This window comes from Zonotrichia albicollis, chromosome 3, assembly GCF_047830755.1.
Source record: "Zonotrichia albicollis isolate bZonAlb1 chromosome 3, bZonAlb1.hap1, whole genome shotgun sequence".
NCBI lineage: Eukaryota > Metazoa > Chordata > Aves > Passeriformes > Passerellidae > Zonotrichia > Zonotrichia albicollis.
The window spans coordinates 67012427-67037468 of NC_133821.1; the positions used below are offsets into that span (position 1 = coordinate 67012427).

Consider the following 25042-nt stretch of genomic DNA (forward strand, 5'->3'; position numbering starts at 1 on the left):
ACCACAGACACAGAGTCAATTATCAGGCAATTAAAACAATTTTTCAGTCTAAGAGCATAGAACTGCCTGTAGCCCGCAGTTGACCATTAAGAATTTGTTCATTGATTTTTGATTATTCTTAGTAACAATGTGTTTTACATTGGATTTGTAGCTTGGTTTTAAATTAAACTGGTATGGTGCTAAAAATGCTGGAAAGACCTACAAGGGGAGGGGAAGCAGGGTGTGTGTGACGCAGTGAGACCAGCACCTAAGTGCCACTAAGCTGAATTTCTCATCATCTATCAGACACTGGAAAATTTTATAGCTGTAGGAACAGGACATTGTTGATAAGCCCATAAAGCTCTGGTTCCCATTCACATTGGAAGAGTCTGTCACCTGTTGTGTTGCTAAGAAATAAGCTAGCTAATTCATATGTCTCCAAGTACTTTGGTAATTAGATAATAAAGTTTTTAAGGATTATTGCTTTCCATAATTATAACATAGCAACATTACCTAAAAAACAATGTGTTTCTACATTTAATTTTATGGAAAAAATAAGAAGGCAGGGCAAAAAGACTAAAATGTGTGATTGCAATAAAACAAGAAATTATTTCCACAGTCTCAGAGTTTATTTTTGAGTTGTCTTCCCTCAGGTTAAACATTTCCGGGCCCTGCAGGAGCAGGCTAATACATATTTGGATCTCCTGTGCTCCATGTGTGATCTGTCAGATGCCACAGTGAAGAGTACAGCAGCAGATATTCAACAAACAAAACAAACGGTACAAGATAACCACAACAACCCACTTCTAATCCTATTTAGAGCTTTAACTGCCTTGATCTGTTCCCTTTTAAAAAGGTCATATTGGGCAATGGTTTAAAGAAATTTCATCTTACTTTCATCTTAAGTATTTCTTTAAATATAGTTAAATAGTTTTCTCTTTCTGCTTCTTTTTTTTTTTTTTTAATTATTAAATCCATACATTACCGTCCTGGTACTAATTAAAAAGACAGACAACTAAGGTTCCTAAAGGTACCTACACAATGTTACAAGATGTTGGTTTAAAGCTACAGAAATAACATTCTGTGGAAGAAAACTTTATTCAAGTTATGTTTTCAAAAAACAATTCAGTCTAATATCCTCTGTATTTTATTACATCTGAGACATATTTTATTGTTATTATTTATTCAACAATAGACATATGTTCATATTGGCCAATATTAATAGATTACTAATATAATAACCATCATAACAATAGAAAATATGATGGTTTAGTTAATGAATCAAAGTACATCTATTTCAGCATATTAATTTGTAGAAGTTTTCCTCAATTTTAAGTTTTAAAGTCATTTAATGCTTAGGTTTAAAATAGAACTGTAAACTTAAGTTATTGGAAAAGTGTTATGAGCATTCCTCTTGTTTTAAACATGAAAAATTTAATCTCTCTTACACAGACACACAACCAAAGTTTTGAAACTACTTCTAACAAGAGTAAAAATCTAATACATACAGTAACAGCATTCCATACCACAGAAGGGAATTGTGCACATCCAAATGACCCCTAAAAATATGGCAGAAGTAGTGAATAGCTGAAAATCATCCCAAACATGAGAATAAGACACTCCTTTGACATGCAAAGCAGTGAAACATTGATAAGAAATTACAGATGGTATAGTGCCTAGATATGCTAAGCTGGTTGAGTGTCTAAATCTTAAAGGCACCCGACTGCTGTATTTAGAGCAAAAGCAGCTGTGTCACTATTGGTGTAAGAGGATTGATGGCTCAGATCTGGTAAGCATTCTTATTGGCATTTCAGAAGAGGCATATAGGAAAAATAACTGGGCTAAGCATATTAAATTGAACTATTTCGTTGAAACTTTTATGTAGGGTACACTCTAGCAGTAGTCTTGGCATGCAGTAGACTAAATTATACGAATAATTTAAGCTTTAACAGAGGACAAAGAACATTGAAATACAAACATTCATAAGCTTACTTGCTTCTCTCAAGGGTGAATGATTGTTAATTTCTTTTTTGTTGTTGTTTCCACCTATATTTCCTTTGATAGGTACAATTTTTGTGACTTTTGAAGGTTAAGGCTCATTTTGTGGAAAATGTTAGCCCCTTCAGAATCCGGTGCATAAATTGCTTTAGTACAGTATTGTGCTTAGAGGAAGAATGGTATTCATCCTCCATTCTCCAAAAATAGATGAATTAAAGCATTCCTGCTCCATTTCTTTTCTTCTAGATTGAGCAACAGATAATGCACTCACAGTATTTGTCTCAAGGTTGGGAAGAGATCAAACAGTTGAAGGCTGAGCTCTGGATATATTTCCAGGATGCGGATCAACAAGTACAGAATTTAAAAAGGAGACGGGCAGAGTTGGAGCTAAATATTGCCCAGAATATGGTACTCCAGGTTAAGGTAAGGAGACTTTGGGTTAAGAATAGAAGGTAAGGAAGAAATTCATCCTGTGGCTGATATTTTTTTGTGATTTATATTATATGCATGTACTGCATACAATGACTTATATGCTCTAAACAAGAGCAGAGAACATAGAGGAAAGAGTGTTTCCTTGTTGATGCTGCAGGGTGATTTGGAGAGCAGAAAACTGTACTTTGGTATTTTTCTGGCTTTGTTTTTTTAATAATAGACAACTGTCAGCCTCCTGATCTGATTTGCATTTGCTTTTAGAGTAGACTAAATGCTGATCACAGTGGACCTGAAGATAAGATTTACAAATTGTGATTGCTAAATTCTTTTTCTAAATAGTTTAGAAGTATTTCAAAATTAGTCAATGAAACTATTTGGTATTGCTGATCTCTAAGAAGAGGTATGACAGAAACACAATTTAATTAATGAGACAAATCCCTTCATATCTTCTCTCATTCATTCCATTTTATGACCATTCTGTACACATCAGTTACTGCACATACCAATAAATCTACAAAAAGATAATTTCTTTAATAAATTTTTAAATATGTGGGTTTTGCATTTTTGATCTAGACTTTGTTTGTATTACTTTTCTGATGTGCCAAGAGTTAGGTGAAAAGCCAACAGCATTCCCTCTCCGTTTCTGTTCTACTGACACTTTGGAACAAAGTCAAAACCTTTGAAGATGCCTCAGCACAATCTGGACTGAAAGCTGTTATATCAGCTATCATGAGAATCCAAGAAGAAGAAGGAGTCTCTATTTCTTCACTCTTTCAGTCAGTAACTTTGGATTATAATGAAAGGGAGACACACACTGTACTGTTAGATGTGGCACAAGGTGTTTTCTTCCTAATCATTTCCCCTGGTAAAGGAAGATGCCTAGCTCCATTTGAAGCTGTCATGAAGAGGAATGAGGCAGAACTGGAGATGGGTGTGCTTGTTTACTTATAGTTACTGGAACTAGAATGTAGAAAAAGATACTTACCTTAGTGTGTAAGGGCTGAAAAATATTTGGTTAGTTTTAGTTGTCAGTATATTGTGTATTCTTCATTTTGGGATCTCTCTGACTTCTTATTTGGTAGGACATGTATGCAGATGAACTCCTTCAGTTACTAGTTATTAATCATACCTAGGTAATCCATGGTTTTGTTTCAACAGTGACAGTGGTAATGGTTGCTGTTACAGCAGTAGGAACAATACAGAGTACGGCTATGGAGCCTCACTGACTCATGGACTCTGCTTCCTATTTTTAGTCTCTAATGAAAAAGGAAAAAAAAAAAAGCTAGTGATAGTGTAATAGTGCTGGTGAAATGAATTATTCTTGTGAGATTCAAGACTACCTTGCATGTTTTAGTGTATGGTGGGGCTGTGCTAGTCCTGAAGCCTGGACAACAGGATGTGACTCGGTCATGAGTTCTGTTTTTATCACTGGCACTTGGAAACTCCTCTGGCTTGCTTTAGCATCTATTACCAACTTTTCTTCACGTGAGAAGATGGGGAGGAGGGTTTGGAGAGGAGTGAAAGCACTGCTTCCAATTTATATCTGCAGAGCATTTTCCTGAGCAGATAATTAGTTCATATATAATTTATTTATTTCAGAGCTTTTATTTAAGTTCCATTTTATAATTTTGAATGCATGTTATTATATTGGGTTTTACTTGTATCTTTTTCAGGAATTCAGTCAGAAGTTGCAGTCTAAGCAGTCAGCTCTCACCTCTGTGACTGAGAAAATGAACAAACTAACCCAAGGACAGGAATCACCTGAACACAAGGAAATAGGAGAACTGAGCAACCAGTGGCTGGACCTCTGCCTTCAGGCACATAATTTGCTCATGCAGAGGGAGGAGGATCTGCAGAGGACAAGGGATTACCATGATCGCATGAATGTTGTTGAAGTTTTCCTGGAAAAGCTCACAAAAGAGTGGGACAACCTGGCTAGGTAAAAAAGGAGTTGCATCTACAAAACAAACTGTGCATATGTGCTGAAAGAGCTGATTACAGAGTGTCTGTAAGTGGAAGCCACTAAAAATCCCTTTTTGCATACTTAATTAAAAGCACACCTCCCTTAGTAATTATCAGGCAATTAATCCTTTCTGTTGAGATGAAGAGAGTTTGACAGGTCAGATCTTTAGTGTTTGTCTTTAGGGCAAGCACTGATTGATCCTGTCTCAGGGTATAGCATTTTCTGATATTTCAAGAATGTTGACTATTTCATTTAAACTCTCTCATTTGTGGTGGTCCATGAATTCATGGTTCATTCACTGGTTCATTTTCACTGCATTATATCTATTTCACTATGTTATTTCTATTAGACTATTATATTAAAGCTTAGTAACTACTCCTAAAGATTTGCAGCTGCTTTGCAAAGGATAAGCACACCAGCTGTGAGTAAAATTGTGAGTGTATTGCTGCTGCCTTTACTGCCATGGAACAAGATTCACTTCAACCTCAACACTTGCTGTTCTTCATATGTGCAATGTAGTCAGTATGGTCTGTATTCATGTAAATGTGTATGGTCAGCCTGATGACCAATCAGCAGATGAAAGGGAAACTAATAAATTTGTGAAGTTTTTAAATTAATGTTCAAGGCTGTTACCTTCAAGGGAATTTGAAAATGGTAGGTCTTTATATCATATTGATTTCAGTATGCAGTGGGCTTATAATTGATCTTGACCTTTTTTAAAAGCCTGTGCTGAAATAGCATCTAATAACTCATTTTTGTCCTGTCCTTTTTGATAACAGATCTGATGCTGAAAGTACAAATGTGCACCTTGAAGCTTTGCAGAAACTGGCAATTGCACTACAGGAAAGGAGATTTGCTCTGGAAGATTTGAAAGATCAGAAGCAGAAGATGATAGAACACTTAAATCTTGATGACAAAGAATTAGTAAAGGAGCAATTCAGTCATTTTGAACAACGCTGGACTCAGCTGGAGAACCTTGTCAAACGGAAAATTCAAGTCTCTGTTTCAACCTTAGAAGAGCTCAGCTTGGTGCATTCCAGATTTCAGGAACTAATGGAATGGGCGGAGGAACAGCAACCTAGTGTCTCAGAGGCTCTTAAACAGAGCCCTCCTCCAGATATGGCTCAGAGTCTTCTCATGGATCATCTTACCATTTGCAGTGAGCTTGAAGCCAAACAGCTTGTTCTGAAGATGCTTGTGAAGGATGCTGACAGGGTGATGACCAACCTAGGGCTCAATGAAAGGCAAGAACTGCAGAAAACAGTGTCTGATGCCCAGCACCATGTGGCTTGTCTCAGTGATCTGGTTGGCCAGCGGAGAAAACACCTGAATAAAGCACTGTCTGAAAAGACCCAGTTTCTCATGGCAGTCTTTGAGGCTACAAACCAAATTCACCAGCATGAGAAAAAGGTGATGTTTCCCGAACATATTTGTCTTTTGCCAGAAGATGTGAATAAACAGATCAGGACTTGTAAGAATACCCAGGCTAATCTGAAGGCCTATCAAAATGAGGTCACGGGGTTGTGGGCTCAAGGAAGGGATTTAATGAAAGAAGCAACAAATCAAGAAAAGAGTGAGGTGTTAGGTAAACTGCAAGAACTACAGAATGTGTATGACACTGTTTTACAAAAGTGTAATCAGAGATTGTTAGAACTGGAGAAAAATATTGTTTCCAGGAAATATTTCAAAGAAGATTTGGATAAAGTTTGCCATTGGCTAAAACAAGCTGATATTGTCACATTCCCAGAAGTCAATGTAATGAATTCTAACACTGAGTTATACAGCCAGCTGGCAAAATATCAACAGATTCTTGAGCAATCTCCAGAATATGAAAATCTGCTACTTGCACTGCAAAGAGATGGCCAAGAAGTCCTACCATCACTTAATGAAGTGGACCATTCTTATCTAGATGAAAAACTTAATAGTCTCCCTCAGCAATTCAATATTGTCACTGCTCTGGCAAAAGAAAAATTATATAAGGTTCAGGAAGCAATTTATGCCAGAAAAGAGTATGCCTCTTTGATTGAGTTGACAAGTAAAGCTCTGACCGAGCTGGAAGACCAGTTTATTAACATGGACAAAGCTCCAGCCGCTGTTTCAGCCAAAGAAGCTGTGTCACTCCAGCAAGCCTACAGAGATCTCTTAGATGAAGCCACAAGCCTTGCTGCAGCAGTGGATGAACTGAACCAGAAGAAGGAGGCTTTTCGAAGCACTGGCCAGCCCTGGCAGCCAGATGAGATGTTAAAACTTGCCACACTATATCACAAGTTGAAGAGGCAAATAGAACAGAAAATCAACCTGTTGGATGACACAATAGAAGCATGCCAGGAGCATGAGAAGATGTGTATGCAGTTTGAGGCACAACTAGAGACAGTGAAAAAGGAGCAGGTTAAGGTGAATGAAGAAACTCTTCCAATAGAAGAAAAGTTGAAAATATATCATTCTCTGGTGGGCAGCTTGCAAGACTCAGGAAGTCTTCTGAAGCGAATAACTGAACATCTAGAAGCCCTTTCTCCTCAGGTTGACTCATCTGCTTATGAGACTACAAATCACCAAGTTAAGGCTTGGCAAGAGAAGCTGAAGTCTTTGCATTCTGCCATTGTTGACACGGTGATGGAGTGTGAGAACAGACTTGTGCAGAGCATTGACTTCAAGACAGAGATCTGCCGCTCACTCGAATGGTTGAGGTGGGTGAAAACAGAACTTAATGGAACATTAAGTTTGGACCTCAAACTGCAAAACATCCAAGAAGAAATCCGAAAGGTTCAGATACATCAGGAAGAAGTGCAGTCAAGCCTCAGAATAATGAATGCCCTGAGCAATAAAGAGAAAGAACGCTACATGAAAGCAAAGGAGCTGATACCTGCTGACCTGGAAAACACTCTTGCTGAGCTGGCAGAACTGGATAGTGAAGTTCAAGAAGCTATACATATGAGACAGGTTAGTCCACCCAAACCATCATTAGTTTCTTGGTAACAAAGCTGAAAAAGATAGTTCTGTGGCTTGATCTTTACAAACATCACAAAAAGACTCATTTTAGTAAGCCTACTGTCTTGGCTTTTTAAATTACACAGGCTTCTGTGATTTTATGTTTGTGACTCTCCCTTTTATTTCAGGCTACCTTGAATAAAGCATACAGCCTCTGCCAAAGGTACTACCAAGTGATGCAGATAGCAAATGACTGGCTGGAAGATGCTCAGGAATTTCTTCAGTTAGCAAGAAATGGTCTAGATGTTGAGAACTCTGAGGAGAATCTAAGGAACCATGTTGAATTTTTCAGCACAGAAAGTCAGTTTAATGATCACTTGAAAGTGTTACAAGGCCTTGTGTCTGAGATAGAGCCCTTTTTACAAGTCACAGCAAGCGAACAGCTGGTGCAGAATGTAGCTGCATTGGAGGAAAAGGCCAAAGGGACACAGCAAGAAGCCAAAACCCAGCAAGAGCAGTTACAAAGGTATAGTTTTCTTTTTTTTTTTCTTCTCTTCCTTCATTTTAAGATCGCCTTGTTGGTAATGAAAGAAATAATCAGAAATTAGTTGACGTTTTTAAATATTTGTGCTACTTTTGAGAGAAGTGTATATTGGGGATTCAGAGCTCTTGATTCTGCTTTCTTTTCTGCCTTTGACTGACTAGTTGTGTGATTTTAAAGGAGTTAATAATATAATTATTATTAAAATAATAATTATATTAGGCTTGGAACAGCACAGAGAAGAGTAGGGAATAGTTGTCCTATATTTCACCTGACAGAAGATGTATGTACAAATGAATGAAATTGAAGCAGTTACTTTGAACTAAAAGGAAATACATTTTAACAAACATAACTGTGTTTCTTATTATTCCTGAATGTTCTGAATCCCGTAAGTTTTGGTAGGATTAAACCACAACATAGGAAGAGTCTGAGGAAAAGTCCAATGAGGCCTACTAAATGCTCAGCTGTGTTTTCTGTAAGGCATAGCTGAAAATCAGGAGCATATGCTTCTTTGTATGCTGTTTTCCAATAATCTTTCTTTTTCTTGGAAAGTACTGTGTAACAGCAAAACTAAGCAGTTGCATTAGAAACTAGGTGCAATAATATTTCTGATTTTCAAAATCTTTTTATATAGCATTAAGTTGTTCTTTCTGGAACTGTATTTCTTTAAGGTGTGCTTCTGAGTGGCAGGAGTACCAGACGTCAAGGCAGAAGGTGATTGAAGTGATGAATGATGCTGAGAAAAAATTATCTGAATTTTCAGTAGCTAAAGCTGCTTCTTCTCATGAAGCAGAAGAGAAATTGCTAACGCATAAGGTAAGGTACTGGTAGTTGCATTAAATCCTTCTCTTTCAAGTGAAAATTAATGTATAATATGTAGGTCCCTACCTGTGATAACATGAATTTGAGTTTTTAGATCTTTACCTGTAGTACTTAACGGTGTAATAACACACCAAGACATGTTTAGTGCTGTGCAAAACACACATTTTATTTGTGGGGTGACCAAGACACATATCTTCAATCACTTTTCAGCTTGTTGTCTATGTGCCTATGACTGTAGAGAAGTGCAAAGAGTCAGGAGGTTCATAAAAGCCATGGGTCTGTAAACCCTAAAATTACATACCCTTCAAGAAAATCAGATCAATAGAAACATCCATCTACTTTTGATCATGGAACAGGACAGGAAGAGTTTACTAGGACATGAAGAGCTGGAGTTTAATATTAACTCTTGTTTTGTCTAAAAGCAAGAAATATAGCTTGAAAAAAATCTTACTTTCTCATGTTTCAGGTACTACTCAGTTGCCTTAATATAGACAGTCAGTGACACTTCAGGCATGCTGCCAGCTGTGCCTTGTGAAATCAAGAATCTCCCCTAAGAGTAATGTCATGTCTGCCAGGTTAATGAAGGTGTCCTCAAATCCTTGGGCATTTAAAAAGTTCTTAAAGATTAACAGGACATAAATGTACACTTAAACACCTGAATTGCTTCTTCCATTTTTAGACTGTTTAGAAGTCAGTCCTTGCTATGAGAAGGACTCTGAATGCTTATTTTCATCCCTTTTGAGGGGCTATCAAGGAAGAGAAAAGCTGATTACACCAGATTTCTGCTGCTTCCAGAAGCTTGCATTTGGACCAAGCAGCTGTAGCTAATACATTGCCTATGAAACAGAAATGAAGTGAGACCTAGCCACCTCACTTGAAATGCAATACCTCCTCTTCATCTGCTGTGGATGGAGGTGGTTCACCTTACCTGCATGTTGAATGCTGATGAGTTGGCTTGTGGAAAAGGAAAACAGTGCTTATTTTTGCTTTTTCAGACTCTCGTGTCCATAGTGAATTCTTTCCATGAGAACATCACAGCCCTAGAAGAAAAGGCTTCACAGCTGGAAAAAATCAGCAATGATGCTAGTAAAGCATCTATAAGTAGATCCATGACAACAGTTTGGCAGCGCTGGACACGGCTCAGGAATGTAGCCCAGGAACAAGAGAAAATTTTGGAAGATGCAGTGCAGGAATGGAAGACTTTTAATGATAAGGTAAATTCTAGTCTTGGTAAATCCTCCCTTATACATAGGTTTTCACTGATTATGCTTGCTGCCTTATTAATCACCTTGCAGTAGAGAAAACTGATAGCAGGAATAACTGATTTTTTTCCTCAGTTCAAAAAAACATAGCTGTGAAAGATCCAGGTTTAGAATCATTGCCTCCAAAGTCTGAACTGTTCTTCTCAATGCATACAACGTATAGTACATACAGAGTTGTTTTGGTTTCTAGTGCTTCTTTAGATTCTTCTGTTTCCTTTCCTCAGATGTTCTGTTCTAGATTATGTTAACCTCTTCTTTTTTTCTTCTCTCTTCTTTTCTTTCTTCTCTCTTTCTTTTTTCTTCTTTTTTTTTCCCTGAAGAATATGAAGTTGGTCCTTTTAAGCATAACAGTGAGGACAGTGCCTGTCGCTGCTAATTGACCATATCTTTTTTCCCCTTATATCCTACCTCGATCTTCTTATCTGTCATTGTCCATTATTAATGCCCAGATATCAGGTTCTCTAGGAATGAGGATAATCATTTTGTTAAATGCATGACTTGTGCCAAATATGGGTGTACCCCAGGGTGGAAGTCTAGTTCCTATGGAAATAAATGCTGAAGATTAGAAGAAGACACCCATAACTGGACCAAAAAAAAAAATCCCTTAGCAAGTCCTGATCACCTGTGAAGTGCAAGGGATCTGGCACAGTAGAGCACAAGTCCTATACCACAACTGTTTTATAAAATCTAAATGTGCAGGACTGGGTCCAGCACCTTTCAGTGTCAGTTGTACTAATTTCTTTTGTAATCTTATTATTGACAAGACTGCATCCCTTTCCATAGATTCAGAAAGCCACCATAGCTATAGATCAGCTACAAGGTCGCTTACCAGAAAGCTCAGTGGAAAAGGCATCCAAGACAGAGCTCCAGGAACTCCTGGATTACCATGGCAGTTTCCTGCTGGAGGTGGACCACCAGCTGTCATCTTTGGGCCTGCTCAAACAGCATGCTGTCAGCATGCTTCAGGACGTGGAGGTAAAGCCTCCATCTCAGAAGGAACTACCAGTTATGCAAGAAATCAAAGCAATGCAAGATCGATGCCACAAGTAAGGAAATATTTTAAAAGATTAAGCAAAAAAATATTACCTTGCAATTCATTATTAAGAGCGTATCATTTTAATATCATTAACAACTAACATGCCTAAATAAATATTAGCTATTATTTTTTAAATAAGCATCAGTTTTAATTTAAAATTACTTTTAATTAATCTTCAAATATCTTTTTTGCCATTATTTTTTATTTACTTCAGAAAGAGTATGCTTTTTAAAATAAGTATTTCTTGCCTTGCATAATAATACTAACTTACATAAAAGCTGCATAAACTGTATTAAAATTCCAACTGATTTTAAATACTTCCATTGTTTCTCACATTAACAGTGGTAATTTATCTTTCTGTGTCCTCTTTTATTAGTTTATCACTTTGTTTCACTTGTTTGAAGCACTTAGGTACTAAAAGTAGGTCCTGTATGACATTTACAGAGGAATGTAGAGCATATGCAAATGAAACATAATTTTTCACCTTGAGGCTATGGAAATGTTTATGTAAATGAAGAACATGTCCCTGTCATGCAGAAAACAGGAAGTTTTATGTCAAGTTTTAAGACACATCTCTACCTCATAACTACACTAAGATGCCATTAAGTGGATCTCCATGGTTGGAAAACAAGTTAAAATGAGAAATGACAAAATTGTAAACCCTGCACCAAGCCTATGCAAAGTTTATTGTGTGTGTTTATAAATAAGTATAGTAGAATAGTAATCCCTGTAGAAAATTCTACAAATCCGTTTTTCACTTACTTAAAATTGGTTTCTAAGATATAGGGTCTGTGATGACCTCCTGCTCATGTAAATAAGGCATGATTCATATGTGCAAGGTTATGCAAACATAAATGAAATATGGAAATATGAAAGATCCATGTCACGTGTATAAGAGCTATGAGTAATCCAATAGAACTTTCACAGAGGTGTCATTTTTTTATAGGAGATCCAAGTTCTTGAGGGAAGTGCAGGAATTCTGTCTTAGTGGAAGTGTGGAAATAGACCATGTTTCGATACTTGATCCATTACTTTACCTAAGTATTCTGCCAACGCAAATCCCATCAATAGGAGTGGAATTTATGTTATTTTGCCTTCTAGATATCAATATCAGAGCAGATTGTCGTGCTCTCTAATTAGTGTAGAGAAATAAACAAGTGTAAGATGCAGTTTTTCTGACCTAGTTTAGTAGTTTCTTTTGGAATGGCAGTGAATGATCCTAGTTCATGCCCTGCAATTGCCTCTACAAACAATCAGGGCATTCTGTGGTGATAAGCTCAGATGTAGGGATCTCTATTGTATACATTTGCATTTTTTCAAAAGAATTGCATGCCTGATGTCCAAACATGTAAAACCAAAGAATGGACATGAAAAATTTAATTTATTTAAATTTATTTCTCTGGATGTGGTGCTCTTAATAATTATCTTTATTGTTCAGCATGTTTTGACCAAGCAGTGTTTTTAGACATTGCTTAATTCTTCACAAATAGTTACTGTTTCTTTCTTTCTGAAGTATGCAACAGAAAGTTAAAAAAGGCATGAAGATGGTCAAACAGGAGGTGAAGGAGCGTGAGGAGGTTGAAGCAGAGATTAATATTGTGAAGTCCTGGATCCAGGAAACAAAAGAATATTTATTAAGCCCTGATGCTGAAGTGGACATTCAACTCCAGGAGCTGCAGGTAGGCCACATTTGTCAACTTCTAAATCACAATATTTATCTTCATTTTAATCTGCTAGTGAATGTTAATAGTTTCAAAAACCACTACAAATTCAAATTACACTATATTCATTTAATAATCTGATATTCATTTAGTAATTGTTTACTAAGATGATATTCATATGCTAATAGTTTAGTAAAATGAGCATTTTAGTAACCCACTAGACAAATTAATAAAGCATGAAGTAGATGATGGACTGTGATATTTTATTTTAAAGATGTTTAAGATGTATTCTCACTGTTCTTAACAATACTTTTTTTCTGTCATTAGTCTCTCTTTGGTGAAGTTACTACTCATCGCCAGGCTGTTGAAAAACTGGCTGAACAACAGCAGAATAAATACTTGGGGCTTTATACCATTTTGCCTTCTGAACTCTCTCTTCATTTAGCAGAAGTTGGACTGGCCCTCATTACTGTGCAGGATCAGGTAAAGTGCAGTAGATAAGTGCCAGGCAGATCTATATTCTTTCTTTGGGCTTTGTAACTTGGAATCCTGTGGCCAAACTGTGGCAACACAGAATAGTTTTATTACCTTCATCCTTAGAATTAAAGTTAAATGAAAATTATTTTCTTTTAAGGAGGAGTGATTTCTGATTATTGAATTTAATTCTTATTGTTGACAGATTCAAACCAAAGAAAGAGAAACTCAGCAAATCAAAACATTGAATCAAGAGTTTGATCAGAAAATCCAGGGGATAGCAAATGAACTAAATACCATTCTTTCCAAACTGAAAAAGAAAACAAATGATATAACAAAAGCTAAACTTGAACAAAAGGTAAGACAAGGCTTTCCTTATGTGGTTATGCCATAAATTTTTCTGAATTGGGAAGCTTACTTCATACCAAACTGTTGTTTGTGAAGACTTGGAGAATGCAGTTTGTTAATATAGTTCAACAGAAGACTTATACAGAAATGAGGGTTGACTGAGGAGATTTTTAAAGCTATAGTCTTTGCAAACTGGCCTACACAGGTAACAGAATTTGAAGGAAGGAGCTGAGTGTTAAAGTCAGATGGACAAAATTTCACAGTTCCTTTTCAGTAGTGAGTATGACTCCAATCTGGGAAAGCCTGAGGAACCTTCAGACTGCTCCTTGTTCTTGTCTGTACTGAAAAGATCATTCTTTATTTATGATAAATAGATCCATAGAATTTTACTTGTAGCCCATCTCACATTTAGTTCAACAATGAGGCAAAGTACTACTCATGCAATTAAGAGTAGTGCAAAGGGTTCTTGGTTATTTTTGAAGGTTTTCTTAGTCTTAGGTGTGTACCACACTCAGGAAAAATCATCTGTACTGAAGTGTAATGGCCAAATTAGGATTACCATATGAGGGTAAGGGATTTTGGGGAGAAGAGAGATGGAAAAGGGGTGGCTGAGGGTTTGGGGCTTTTTTTTGTTGGTTTGTTATTTGAAATAGGCAACGATAAACTTGACTGAATTACTATCTGAAATTAAGAAAGGCATACAAAATAGGAGAAGATTCAGTATGACTGGTATGTCATAAATTACCTGTTTATTTTCATGAGATGCTCAAGATGTTTCAAAGTGCTGTTTACGTTACAAGAAGTGTCACTAAACTATATCCCTGGTGTATCTCCTTGATTTCAGTCAGAAAGCAGAAAACCAGTGAAATCTGCTTTCTTATGTTGCATAAATTAAAACTCTCTGTCACTGGAGATGAAGTAATGTTCCAACTGCTTTTATGCGTTTAGCTGATAGTCTTGAGACTGGGTTGGCTTTGGTTACAGCAGTAAATATTTTTATATTAACATTGAAACAGATTGTTAAAAAATAAAATAAAAATTTGTTTTAAATCCATGTGACTCAAGTCAAATGGATCCTTCCTTCACAAACAGCATATAAATTCTGCATAGTATATGTAGTAAATGCATTTATTTATGCTTGCTGTAATGTGTGTGTCTTTGTATTTAGATAAGCAGTTTAACATGTCTTTGTGTCTACATGTAGACAGTTATGTCTCCAAATTTGTGGAATAATACTGACTTATCATGATGATTGATCATATCTTGCACTCTGAGGTGTGTCTGCCAGGACAGCCCTAACCTGAAGAGCTTGAAGTCACTTCTTGAGGCACCTGTAGCAGTGCTGTGAATTAGTGCAGTTTAAATTTGTAGAAATAATTGGAGAGAGGCTAGGCTGTTTGTCCAAGCAGTGGGACAGGAGGCAATGGGCAGAAACTGATGCACAGGAAGTTCCATCTGAGCACGAGGAAGAACTTCTTTACTGTGTAGTGTCTTTGCACTGCAGCAGGTTGCCCAGAGAGGTTGTGGAGTCTCCCTTTACTGGGGATACTCAAGAGCCTTCTGAACACAATCCTGTGCCATGTGCTGTGCACCCTGCTTGAGCAAGGAGGTTGGACCAGATGACCCCACTGTGGTCCCTTCCAACCTGACCTGTTCTATGATTCTGTGACTTCTTTTTTTTATTTTTCAAAAACAATGAATTTTTAACACCTTGGATATAAAAAACAAATACAAAAATACCCAGTAGCATCTTCTTAAGAAACTGTAGCCCAAGAGTATGTTTTGAATCTATGGGAAACTTGAAAAACTTTTTAGACTTCCTTTTCAAAATAATTGTGACTATGATAAGAAAAATTGATTTTAAACTGTGTTTCTATTGAAACACTCTAGCACAATCAGACTGCTCCTGCATCAAGATCATGCTATGAAAATGCAAGTTTCAAATTAAAGTTTTCATAATCCATTAATTAGTAACTACATTTTTGAGTTTATAACCTTATATTTTAAGACAGCAATAAAACAAACCCCTTTTCAAATAAACAAAACTCCTTGTCATGGCAGTCTGTGCTGACAATTGGTTTCAGAAACAGACCCAGAAGGATGCCTGAGAACAGTTAATGTAACACTGAAGTGACTCAGTCTTTGGCTACGGCAGGGAAAACGGTTATCCATTCTAGCCAGGAAGTCGGAGGAGAAAGAGTAATGGCACATACTTAAGAGGTGACCAAATATCCTGCTGTTCTGCTTTCCTGCTTAAAAATGGAAAAAACTACGGAGACTTTGGACAGGCTATAAAAGTTGCAAGTTGGACTAGAAATAATCAACCAAAAAGCTACCACTTCCTGGATCACTGATTTTATTGTTTTTCTGCCTAGATCCTTGGTGACGAGTTGGACAGCTGCAATATAAAGCTGTTGGAGTTAGATGGATCAGTCCAGGACTTTGCAGAGCAGAACGTACCCCTGGCTAAGCAGCTGGCTAACAGGATAGGGAAACTCACTGCACTGCACCAGCAGACCATACGGCAGGCTGAGTACAGAGCAGCCAAGCTCAGTCAGGTATGATCTTAAATCCTTCCTACTGTTTCCTCTCAGAGCCAGAGGAAGCATGGAAACATCTCATTTTTTATCCTGGAGTTATGCCAGACAGGGCATTCCTTGACACATCTGCCTGTTATTAGTCAGGGTTTGCATCACATTCCAAAGAGACACAGGTCAAATCAGAGAGTAAAATAATTCTCAGATGCTACTTTAACACCCTCTTGCATGAATCTCCTGCTGTTTGGTTCCTTTGGTGCCCTAAAAAGATTGTAGATCTCACAAACAGTAGCATGCTGGAAATAGTACCTCATTGTGCTTCTCAGGTTCTCTGTTTTGTCACTCTTACCTATATTTGCAGCATTAAAAGCAAAATTAAAAAAAAAATATTTTGCTTTAGTCCCAATCCATAGAGGTTGAATATAACTTGTGCATTCAATAGAAAAGCCTATATACAATGGCCCCAATAATGCATTATATTTATGCAATATTTTGGTGTTCATAAAGATGTGTCCCCTGTGGTTCAAAGTCTCTGAAAATCTTTGTCTTTTTTTTCCCTTACTTGTTCTTAGCCCCAAAAACCTCCAGCTAAAAGCAAATAAATGGATTTTCTATGGTTCTGCCATCAATACCCCGATAAATTATGAGTTCTCCTTTCTGCATGCATGAATTTGCTTCCAGAAGAAAAATTCAAAATATTCTTTTCAGTTTTCTGTGAAAAATTCTTTTTTTAAGAAGAGATAGAAAATTATTTTCAAATTAAAAACTTAGTCAAAGGTACTTGGTAAAGAGATTTAACGTTAGGATATTTTTGTTCAGCATCAAAAGATCCACTTATCATTAAAATTGATAGGTATTGGTACTGCTTGCAAATACAGTTTTGTCACCTATGATTTGATCCTTTCTTTATAAGGAGGAAATTCATGAACATCAATGAAATTGTTCCTGCTGAAAAGAAAATTGGAGCTTATGGATACTTTGCTAAATAGAAATCTGGTTTCTATTTCTATCAGAAAGCAGAACTTCTGTCCTGTAGTTTGAAATTGTACAACATTTCTTTTTTTGGGAATATGGCAGACTGAATGGACAGAGCGGACTGTAAAAAAAAAAATGTAATGGAAAGAGACATATCAAAATAAGAAATTGAGCCACAAACTGAAAGAGGAGGTATTTTGGAACTTACATGTGAGGTGAAATATGCACAGGGAGTGAACCCTCTAGGGATATATTTGAGCATCAGTGGACTCTCACAGTGTGACCTACATTCTTATAGTGCCTTTTTTCTCCCAAAACACATAATCTTACTACTGAAAACATACCTATTTTAACTCCATAAATACATAAGAAAATTACTTATATAATACAGGAAGGAAAAGTTGTTAAAATTATCCCCAGGTTAAAACAGTGAAGGAAATAAAATTAGTTTTTTCATCCTCCCAGAATTGTACAAAATTACATCTTCGGCTTAAGCAAATTTTTCTTTCATCCAGGCTGCTTCACACTTGGAAGAATACAATGAGATGCTGGAGTTCATATTGAAATGGATTGAGAAAGCAAATATCCTAGTGCATGGTAGTATAACATGGAATTCTTCCTCTCAGCTTCGTGATCAGTTTAAAGCCTACCAGGTGATTATGTGAGCTATGACATTTAAAAGTCAAAGTATATATGAAATTATTTTCAAAGCAATGGAGTTCTACTTCCTCCTAAAAGGCTAGATTTCTTTGGCTGTTCTCCCAAGCCTTAGAAATGATTCATTGGTTTTGGACAATTGTTTTGAAAACTGAAATAAAGATATGTTGTAGAATAAAAGCGTGTGATTCAAAGTTGATCTCCATGTTATTCAAGTAGTTTGGTTTCATAGAGGCTTTTGGCTGAATAGTATGTCTGCACACTGTGATTCTGTCACACCAAGCACATTATTGCAGCTCGTACTGTGAAGCTTAGTTAATCAAAGACAATTTTCAGTTTGGGCTTTTCTTTCTCCATTATGCTAAACTGGAATAGCCTTTGTTCTCTTCTAATGATTTTTATACCAAATATTCTCAAACTGATATCTAATGGAAGAGTTTCTTCCAATCTCTTCCTGAACATTTCACATCAGATTAATTTGCTGTCCCTGTAATTGTGCAATTTGTTCTGTGTGTGTCTGTGTGTGGAATGTGTGTGTGAGATCAGTGGAACGTTTTGATGAGGTTCAAGCTTGCCTGGTGTTACATGACTGTGTGAAAGAAATCAAGGCATCATAATAATGTATCACTTATACCAGTGTTATATATACATTACTTAATTGTCAGCTGCATTCTTGTACATAAGTAAGTGCAGGGTAGTATGTCATGCTTTGTATTCTGAATCGGAGCTTCCAGGCAATGTATCATGAGGAAAGCTGGAGATAGAATTTCTGCTATGACTTTTTCCCTGCTTCAAAATCTGATGATACAGGCTTAACCAATGCCATCCCACACAATGCAGTGATTTTTTTAGGCAGCATTAACAACTCCTGCCCTGCTATAGCACTGCACCCAAGTGCTTTCTGCTACTTTCTGTTAGGTATATGAGGCTTCCAGGACAAATCTTCTCAATAGATTGCATATTATATTTTTACACACAAGTGTGTGTAGCAAAACAATAAAATTAATGTGTTGGTAAGTACAGCTGCTGAAGCTTCATTACTTAATCTTTTGTTTCCCAGTCTCTATAAGCTGAAGCACTTCAGCAGATCTTCAGAACAAAGTGCATTGCCTAAGCCCAACAGGAAATCAGTGGAACTTAATCATAGGCTCATGAATGTGTACAGATTAAAGAGTTTGCAGAACAATATACTTAAAAGATATGTGTCACTGAGTCTCAAACCTGACATTCAGTTTGTCTGTATCTCCATCTAGAGCATTCTTGATGAGTCTGGAGAGATTCATGGTGATCTTGAGGCCATGAGCGAGAGGATTGATTACCTGGCAAGTGTCTACTGTACTGAAGGGATGTCACAGCAAGTGCTGGAACTGGGGCGGCGGACGGAGGAACTGCAGCAAGTTATCAAAGTGCAGCTACCAAACCTCCAAGATGCTGCCAAGGTAAGTGAAAGCAGATTTTCTAATGCTAGCTGGCATCTAGGGTGATGTGTGCATCATACTACTGTACAGAGATTATTAGCAGTGAAGATAATCGGTGGTCTGTACAAGGCATGACTTTGTTGACTAAAGCCAAGTGTCTTGCACTGTTTGAGATGCTGCCTTCAGGTGCTGATTCAGATGGGCACAAGATTTCTGCAGTGCCTTTTCTGGCTGAATATATCTGGAGTAATGGTGTGTCTCAATAGCACTGAGCACCTATGTTTAGATACTTGAGAAATGTATTTGTTGACACTTAGGTTCTGCTATTTCCTTCATTCTTCTCTTAAATGATCTCTAAATTTATTAATTTATATGAGTACTGGACCAAATCAGAATTCCGTAGTGTAGGGCCTTCAAAGGAGTGCAATGAAAAGAATGAATATGCTTTTTCAGCTTTATAAAGTATATGCTGCATTTGAGATTGCAGTACTTCAAAAAATAACTCTGCCTTTGCAATCCCTTTTTCTAGACTGTCACATGACTGGTATTTTTATCTAATATATTATACATTTAAAATTAACTGTCAAAACTATGAATTGCTTTTTGCACTGTATGCAAAGTGGATGTACCTGCAAAATCCAGACAGATATAGTGATTTCTATTTTTCCTCTCACTTATCCCTGAATCAAATGTGTTATAGGATATGAAGAAATTTGAAATTGAGCTGAGAGCCCTACAGGCTGCTTTGGAGCAAGCCCAAGCCACACTGACATCTCCAGAGCTTGGGCATTTGAGCTTGAAAGAGCAACTTTCTCACAGACAGGTAAAAGACCAGGACCTCAAAGTTAACATTTGAGTAATGTGATCTTGCATAAAGGATTATGAGTGTCGATGAGACTGTTTTTTGTGTTTCTTAGGTGTGTCACTGTTTCAGAGTGTAGTCCCAAATTACTGCCAAGGAAATATAGGATAGAGTGAGAAGAATGATTCCCTCAGAGAGAATGGTTGAAGTATAATTCTTTATGAGCCCCTTCTTAGACTGATGCAGTTCTGAGGAGTGTGCATCCAACCCATTTAATCCATATTTGTTATAAAGCCCAATTCTTATCTAGTGTTTATGGTCAAGAGTTTCTTAAAGTATTTCAGAAGGAAGTCACTATTGTTATCATTATTTTACAGATAGAGATGCAATGATATAGTTTGTTGCCAGCTTCTCCAATAGTAATCTGGAGCACTAGGAGACAATTCAGGTTTCCTTAAGCCCAGTTACATTTTTGTATGCTCAGTTGAATTAACCTCCATAAGATATTGTGGCTTTCTTTATTGCATTTGATCTGCTATGGAGATTTGTCTGTTTGTTCGTTTTGGTCTTAGTCTCTTAACAGGAGAAATAGGGCAAGTTACAGCTTTCTGAGTTTCTCAAGATGTGTTTCTTTCTGCAAACTACTATGGAGATTTAACTGTCTCAGTCTGCCAGTGAAAACTGGATGTCAGCAGGTTCAATGTAGGATTAAAATCTGCAGAAAAACATATGGAAGGACAGTAAATTTGCACAGCTTTTCCTTTTCATTAAAATACACAGTCTTTATTCTGGGCACTTGCAAACGGATTTCAGAATGTAGCCTTGAAGAGTGTAAGTGAAACACATCACCCGCCATAAGAAGAAGGGAACATGGAGGTTACACTGGGTTTTGTGCATGTTCTTTGTCCTGGCTCTAGCAGATCTCACAATACAACTTTCTTTTGCACAGAAAGGGAATTTAGCCCCTGCCCGCCTGTTTTACCAGACCAGGGAGGGGAAAGGGCCTGGCTGGCACACAGCCCCCAGGGTGCCTCTGGGTGCTGATTGAACAATATAGATGCCCTTTGCCAGCAGTACGGGGTCTGACAGAGTGGGACCCCACCTGTGCTGCCTGAGGAATAGCTCATTATACCAAAACTCTCGTTAGCTTATCCACCATATGTCAGGAAACTGCAAAAATAAAAAGCAAACCACAATCCTCTCATCAGTATGCACTTCAGACCCACTTAGCTATCATTCTGATGTGATATCGGGGAAGGGAGATAACCAAATTCTCTATCCCTGTTTGCCTCATTGTCCAGCTGATTTATATCTATTGAATCTAAAATCTTTTTCTAATGTGCTAAGGCCCTTATTATCAACTTTGCCTTTTCCATTTTTTTTCTTTTTCTTGTTTTTTTCTTTTTCTTTTTTTTTCCTATATCTGTGCATACATTAAACTCCTCAGTATAGATAAAAATAACGGTGATCAAATCTATTTTCCAACCATTGCACTTAGGCCCTTCTCATGCATATGAACAGACAGCTTGAATGGACATCTTGTATGGAATAGGCACTATTCACAAAGGCATACAGCTTGTGAATATTCAAAGAAAAATGTTTCTGTGTAGTTCTGTTCCTTTCTATTTGATTGCCTTTTGAATTTTAAGCAACATTTTCAGCCATGGCTTGTAATGTCTAAGGAAAGCTTTGAATACAATGGGATTCATGTTCAGTTTTGAAAATGTGCTTCTATGTCACAGCAAGGAGTTCCACTCAGATTTTAACACTGAGATACAAGTATATATAAACTACTCTTCTGCTGCTTCAATTTGTGGAGTTGGTAAATCTATTTTCTCAAATCTGTTAGTAGAAATACTTTTTTTACTTAGACACTTAGATACAACTATGCTTTTTAAATTTATTATTCTTATATCTAGTATATGGGCTTTTTGCTTATATAATCATTATTCTCATTTCACAATGAGCAACTCCAGACAAAGTGTTTCTAAGTATATGCAATTTAAAAAATGGATAATTTTTTTTTCTATTGTTGCTTGAATGTACCATCATTTTTCTTTGGCTGCATGAAATGCTCTGGGAGTTCTGAAAAAAATGGTTTATTGTGGCACTGACTTTGTTTGTAGCATCTGCTGTCTGAGATGGAGTCCCTGAAGCCGAAGGTCCAGGCAGTGCAGGAGTGCCAGAGTGCCCTGAGGATCCCAGAGGAGGTGGTCACCAGCCTGCCCCTGTGCCACAGCGCGCTGCGGCTGCAGGAGGAGGCCAGCCGCCTGCAGCACACGGCCATCCAGCAGTGCAACATCATGCAGGCAAGTGCAGCCCCATCCCACCAGCCCTCAGAGGAGCTTGAACAGCAACATACAAATTGTGATGAAAGCTAGAATTTCATATCTCTGTGCACTCCTCTGTTCTGTAGCGCCGTTAGGAGTTTCCCCACTAGTCTGTTATTCCTGACTTTAATAGTCACGACCATGTTAATTGTTGATTTATTCATCAGACTCTCCCCTAAGTTCTCTCCCTGATATTGCTATGATTTTTGTAATGCTGTTAGGATTAACTAGACAAACAGCTAATATACAATTGAATGCAGGTTAATTTTATATATAATCAATTAATAAAATTTATATAATGTATAACATCAGCTGCTTCTGAAGATTACTTAAAAACTATTGAGTTAATTAACTGTGGTATAAAAAGAATTATTTTTATTCTCTTTGTTTATAGTTTATATATTTTTTCTGATTTTGGAGTTATTCGATGTCTTTGTTTATAGTTTTTATATTTTTTCTGATTTTGAAGTCATTCATAGTCTATTAAAGTTGTATTTTCAAGTTTTGCTAAGTACAAGTAAATTAGATTTTGTTTGACTGTTTGGATTTATAATTAAAAATGTAAAAGGTATTTCCAATGAAGTGAATAAGCTTTTTTCCTCTGCTGTTTAATGATAGGAATATACATAGTATATTCCATAGGCTAGGGTGCAACTACAAAGTTTCAAGTTGGATAACAGAAGAGACTTGATGATTTAGGATAATTAATGATGCTTAAATGCAAGAAAGGCTACACTGAAAATTTGAAAAATGGGTTAGACAAACTGCTTGTGCATCTATGATAGAAAGAACCGATAATACATTGGTAGGATAACTATCTGAGTCAATCTTCATAATCCTTTCCCAGTTGTATTTTCTGTAATATCTAAGTTTTTCTTAGAGTCACAAATGAACACATGAAGTGAAAAAGCAGATGAAAATGCTTTATAACAAAACCGTGAGACTAAGCAAGGCCATCTTCTTGTGGCTGTGTTTGGTTCAGGTACTTGTTGGAATCAGAAGTTACAGCGCCCTACATCAGAAATCTAAAATATCAATTGTTATGTGCACTGTGGGTTTGGGAAATATTTAATTAAATGAAACCATTCAAATCATTGCAATTCACAATATTTATGAATAGATATTTTCCTGACTATACTCCTGCTTTGCTTATCAAGATGTGAGTGCCAGATACTTCATGAGGGAGATCTATCATGCTTAGACTAAGTGAAAATTAATTTTCATGTAGACACTCAATCTTTTTTTCCCTCTCTAGGAAGCAGTGGTTCAGTATGAGCAATATGAGCAGGAAATGAAACATTTGCAGCAGATGATCGAGAGCGCCCATCGCGAGATCCAGGACAAGCCAATAGCAACCAGCAACATCCAAGAACTCCAGGTCCAGATTTCACGGAATGAGGTATGGGACTCAAAAGGCATCAAAACATTGGGCTCAATGGCAGCTCACTGACACAGACAACTTTTCATAAGCAATAGTCATAAGATAGCTGAGTTGCTTTTCAGATTTTTCTAAAGGCTAGTGGAGCAGATGGGCTTAGTCCCAGAGAGGGAGCTCCTGCTGTTGGTAGAGTGTGGACAATTCATTTGTTTATGCAGTTAGATACATCCTAACCTCAGACAACATTATGCTAAACAAAAGCATTGCATAATCAAGAGGCAGTTGACATTAAGACTTGACTGAGGAGTGTCCCAGAAGTCAAAGTTCAGCAGCTGGTCAGTTAATCTCAACTAGTTTGGTGATTCATATGTACCTATGTATATCCTAAAGAACATGTATATACGCATGTATCTCCTAAAGTACTTGCTCATTTTCATCCCAGTCACATTCTTTAAAGAATACCAAGAGACTTGAATCAAAGGAAACACACAATAGATTTGGATGAAGACTGCACCATTCACTCCAAAGGTTTCTTTAAAATCTTTGTAGGGAAGATTTTTGTGCCCTGGAATTGCAGGTCCTGCCCACAAACTCATGGTTTGACAGGAGTTGAATAAATCACAATAGTCTCTTTGCAGCCTTCTTGCTGTGCTGGCTTGAGAGCTCCTCCTGAGCCCCTTTCACCTCCGCCTGTCTGTTGTGAAATTCCTAGGATAGAAAATGCACCACTGAGCTCTGTGTGTCACTTCTGGCACCAGATGGCACCATTTCTTTATCTTTGAATTAAAGCCATCCTTCCTGGTGTGTAGTATAGCCTAATGTTACATGTGTTGCTCATTTTCTATACAGTTGTTACAAGAGTTATTTTGTATAAATTCAAGAGCAATTTGTATATACAAGCACGTTAGGTTTTATTAGTATTGAATTGATAATGCTATTATTATCTAGTCAAATATTCTGGAAGAGCAAATGCAGGAGAGTGACCAGTGATTCAGGGTAATATTGCTGGAGGAAGGAATAATGCTGCAGGTAGGAAGGAATTAAAAATAGGGCAGCTTGAAGTTTCATGTACATTTGGGCAAGTTTAGTAGCTAGGAGTGGTCCTGAACATCTGCAGCAAGACAGCAGCATTATGATACTGCACATTTTGGGATCAGCCAGAACATTATAAGCATATTTTTTGCATATTTTTGGCTCACGTTTTCTTTGCTAAATACCTGTGGAAAAGCATGAAGTGAGTGGAAAAGCATAACATGAAGTGAATGTTCCGATTCATATCTTATTAGACTACTTCAAAAGTCAAGTCTATTGAGATGTTTGTAAAAAGATATCAGTCACCACATCCCCTGTTTAAGGCTGTATGTAAAAGAACTTAAGGGGACATTTGTATTAGCTATATTTAGAATTAAAATAAGAGGAAGGAAGAAAGTAGAAGGAAATTACATCTTGATTTTTGGGAAGTTTGTATTAGTATGCATGTATGTAAGTAGATACCATGTCT

At 37.1% G+C, this 25042-nt stretch overlaps 1 protein-coding gene across 18 annotated transcripts in view; it reads left to right on the forward strand.

Annotated features, from left to right (window-relative positions):
- Nucleotides 1-25042, forward strand: part of SYNE1 (spectrin repeat containing nuclear envelope protein 1) — a 293660-nt gene that overhangs the window by 169969 nt on the left and 98649 nt on the right. For 17 of the 18 annotated variants that reach the window (XM_074537722.1, XM_074537721.1, XM_074537729.1 and 14 more), the window contains 17 exons: nucleotides 633-758; nucleotides 2224-2400; nucleotides 4083-4348; nucleotides 5152-7312; nucleotides 7489-7826; nucleotides 8513-8657; nucleotides 9659-9877; nucleotides 10709-10971; nucleotides 12475-12640; nucleotides 12950-13105; nucleotides 13302-13454; nucleotides 15820-16002; nucleotides 17472-17609; nucleotides 18867-19052; nucleotides 19732-19854; nucleotides 21960-22146; nucleotides 23423-23562. In XM_074537722.1, coding sequence (XP_074393823.1) covers nucleotides 633-758; nucleotides 2224-2400; nucleotides 4083-4348; nucleotides 5152-7312; nucleotides 7489-7826; nucleotides 8513-8657; nucleotides 9659-9877; nucleotides 10709-10971; nucleotides 12475-12640; nucleotides 12950-13105; nucleotides 13302-13454; nucleotides 15820-16002; nucleotides 17472-17609; nucleotides 18867-19052; nucleotides 19732-19854; nucleotides 21960-22146; nucleotides 23423-23562 — 5127 coding nt within the window. The remainder of the gene's footprint in view (nucleotides 1-632; nucleotides 759-2223; nucleotides 2401-4082; nucleotides 4349-5151; nucleotides 7313-7488; nucleotides 7827-8512; nucleotides 8658-9658; nucleotides 9878-10708; nucleotides 10972-12474; nucleotides 12641-12949; nucleotides 13106-13301; nucleotides 13455-15819; nucleotides 16003-17471; nucleotides 17610-18866; nucleotides 19053-19731; nucleotides 19855-21959; nucleotides 22147-23422; nucleotides 23563-25042) is intronic. The other variant, XM_074537732.1, reaches the window with a different exon arrangement.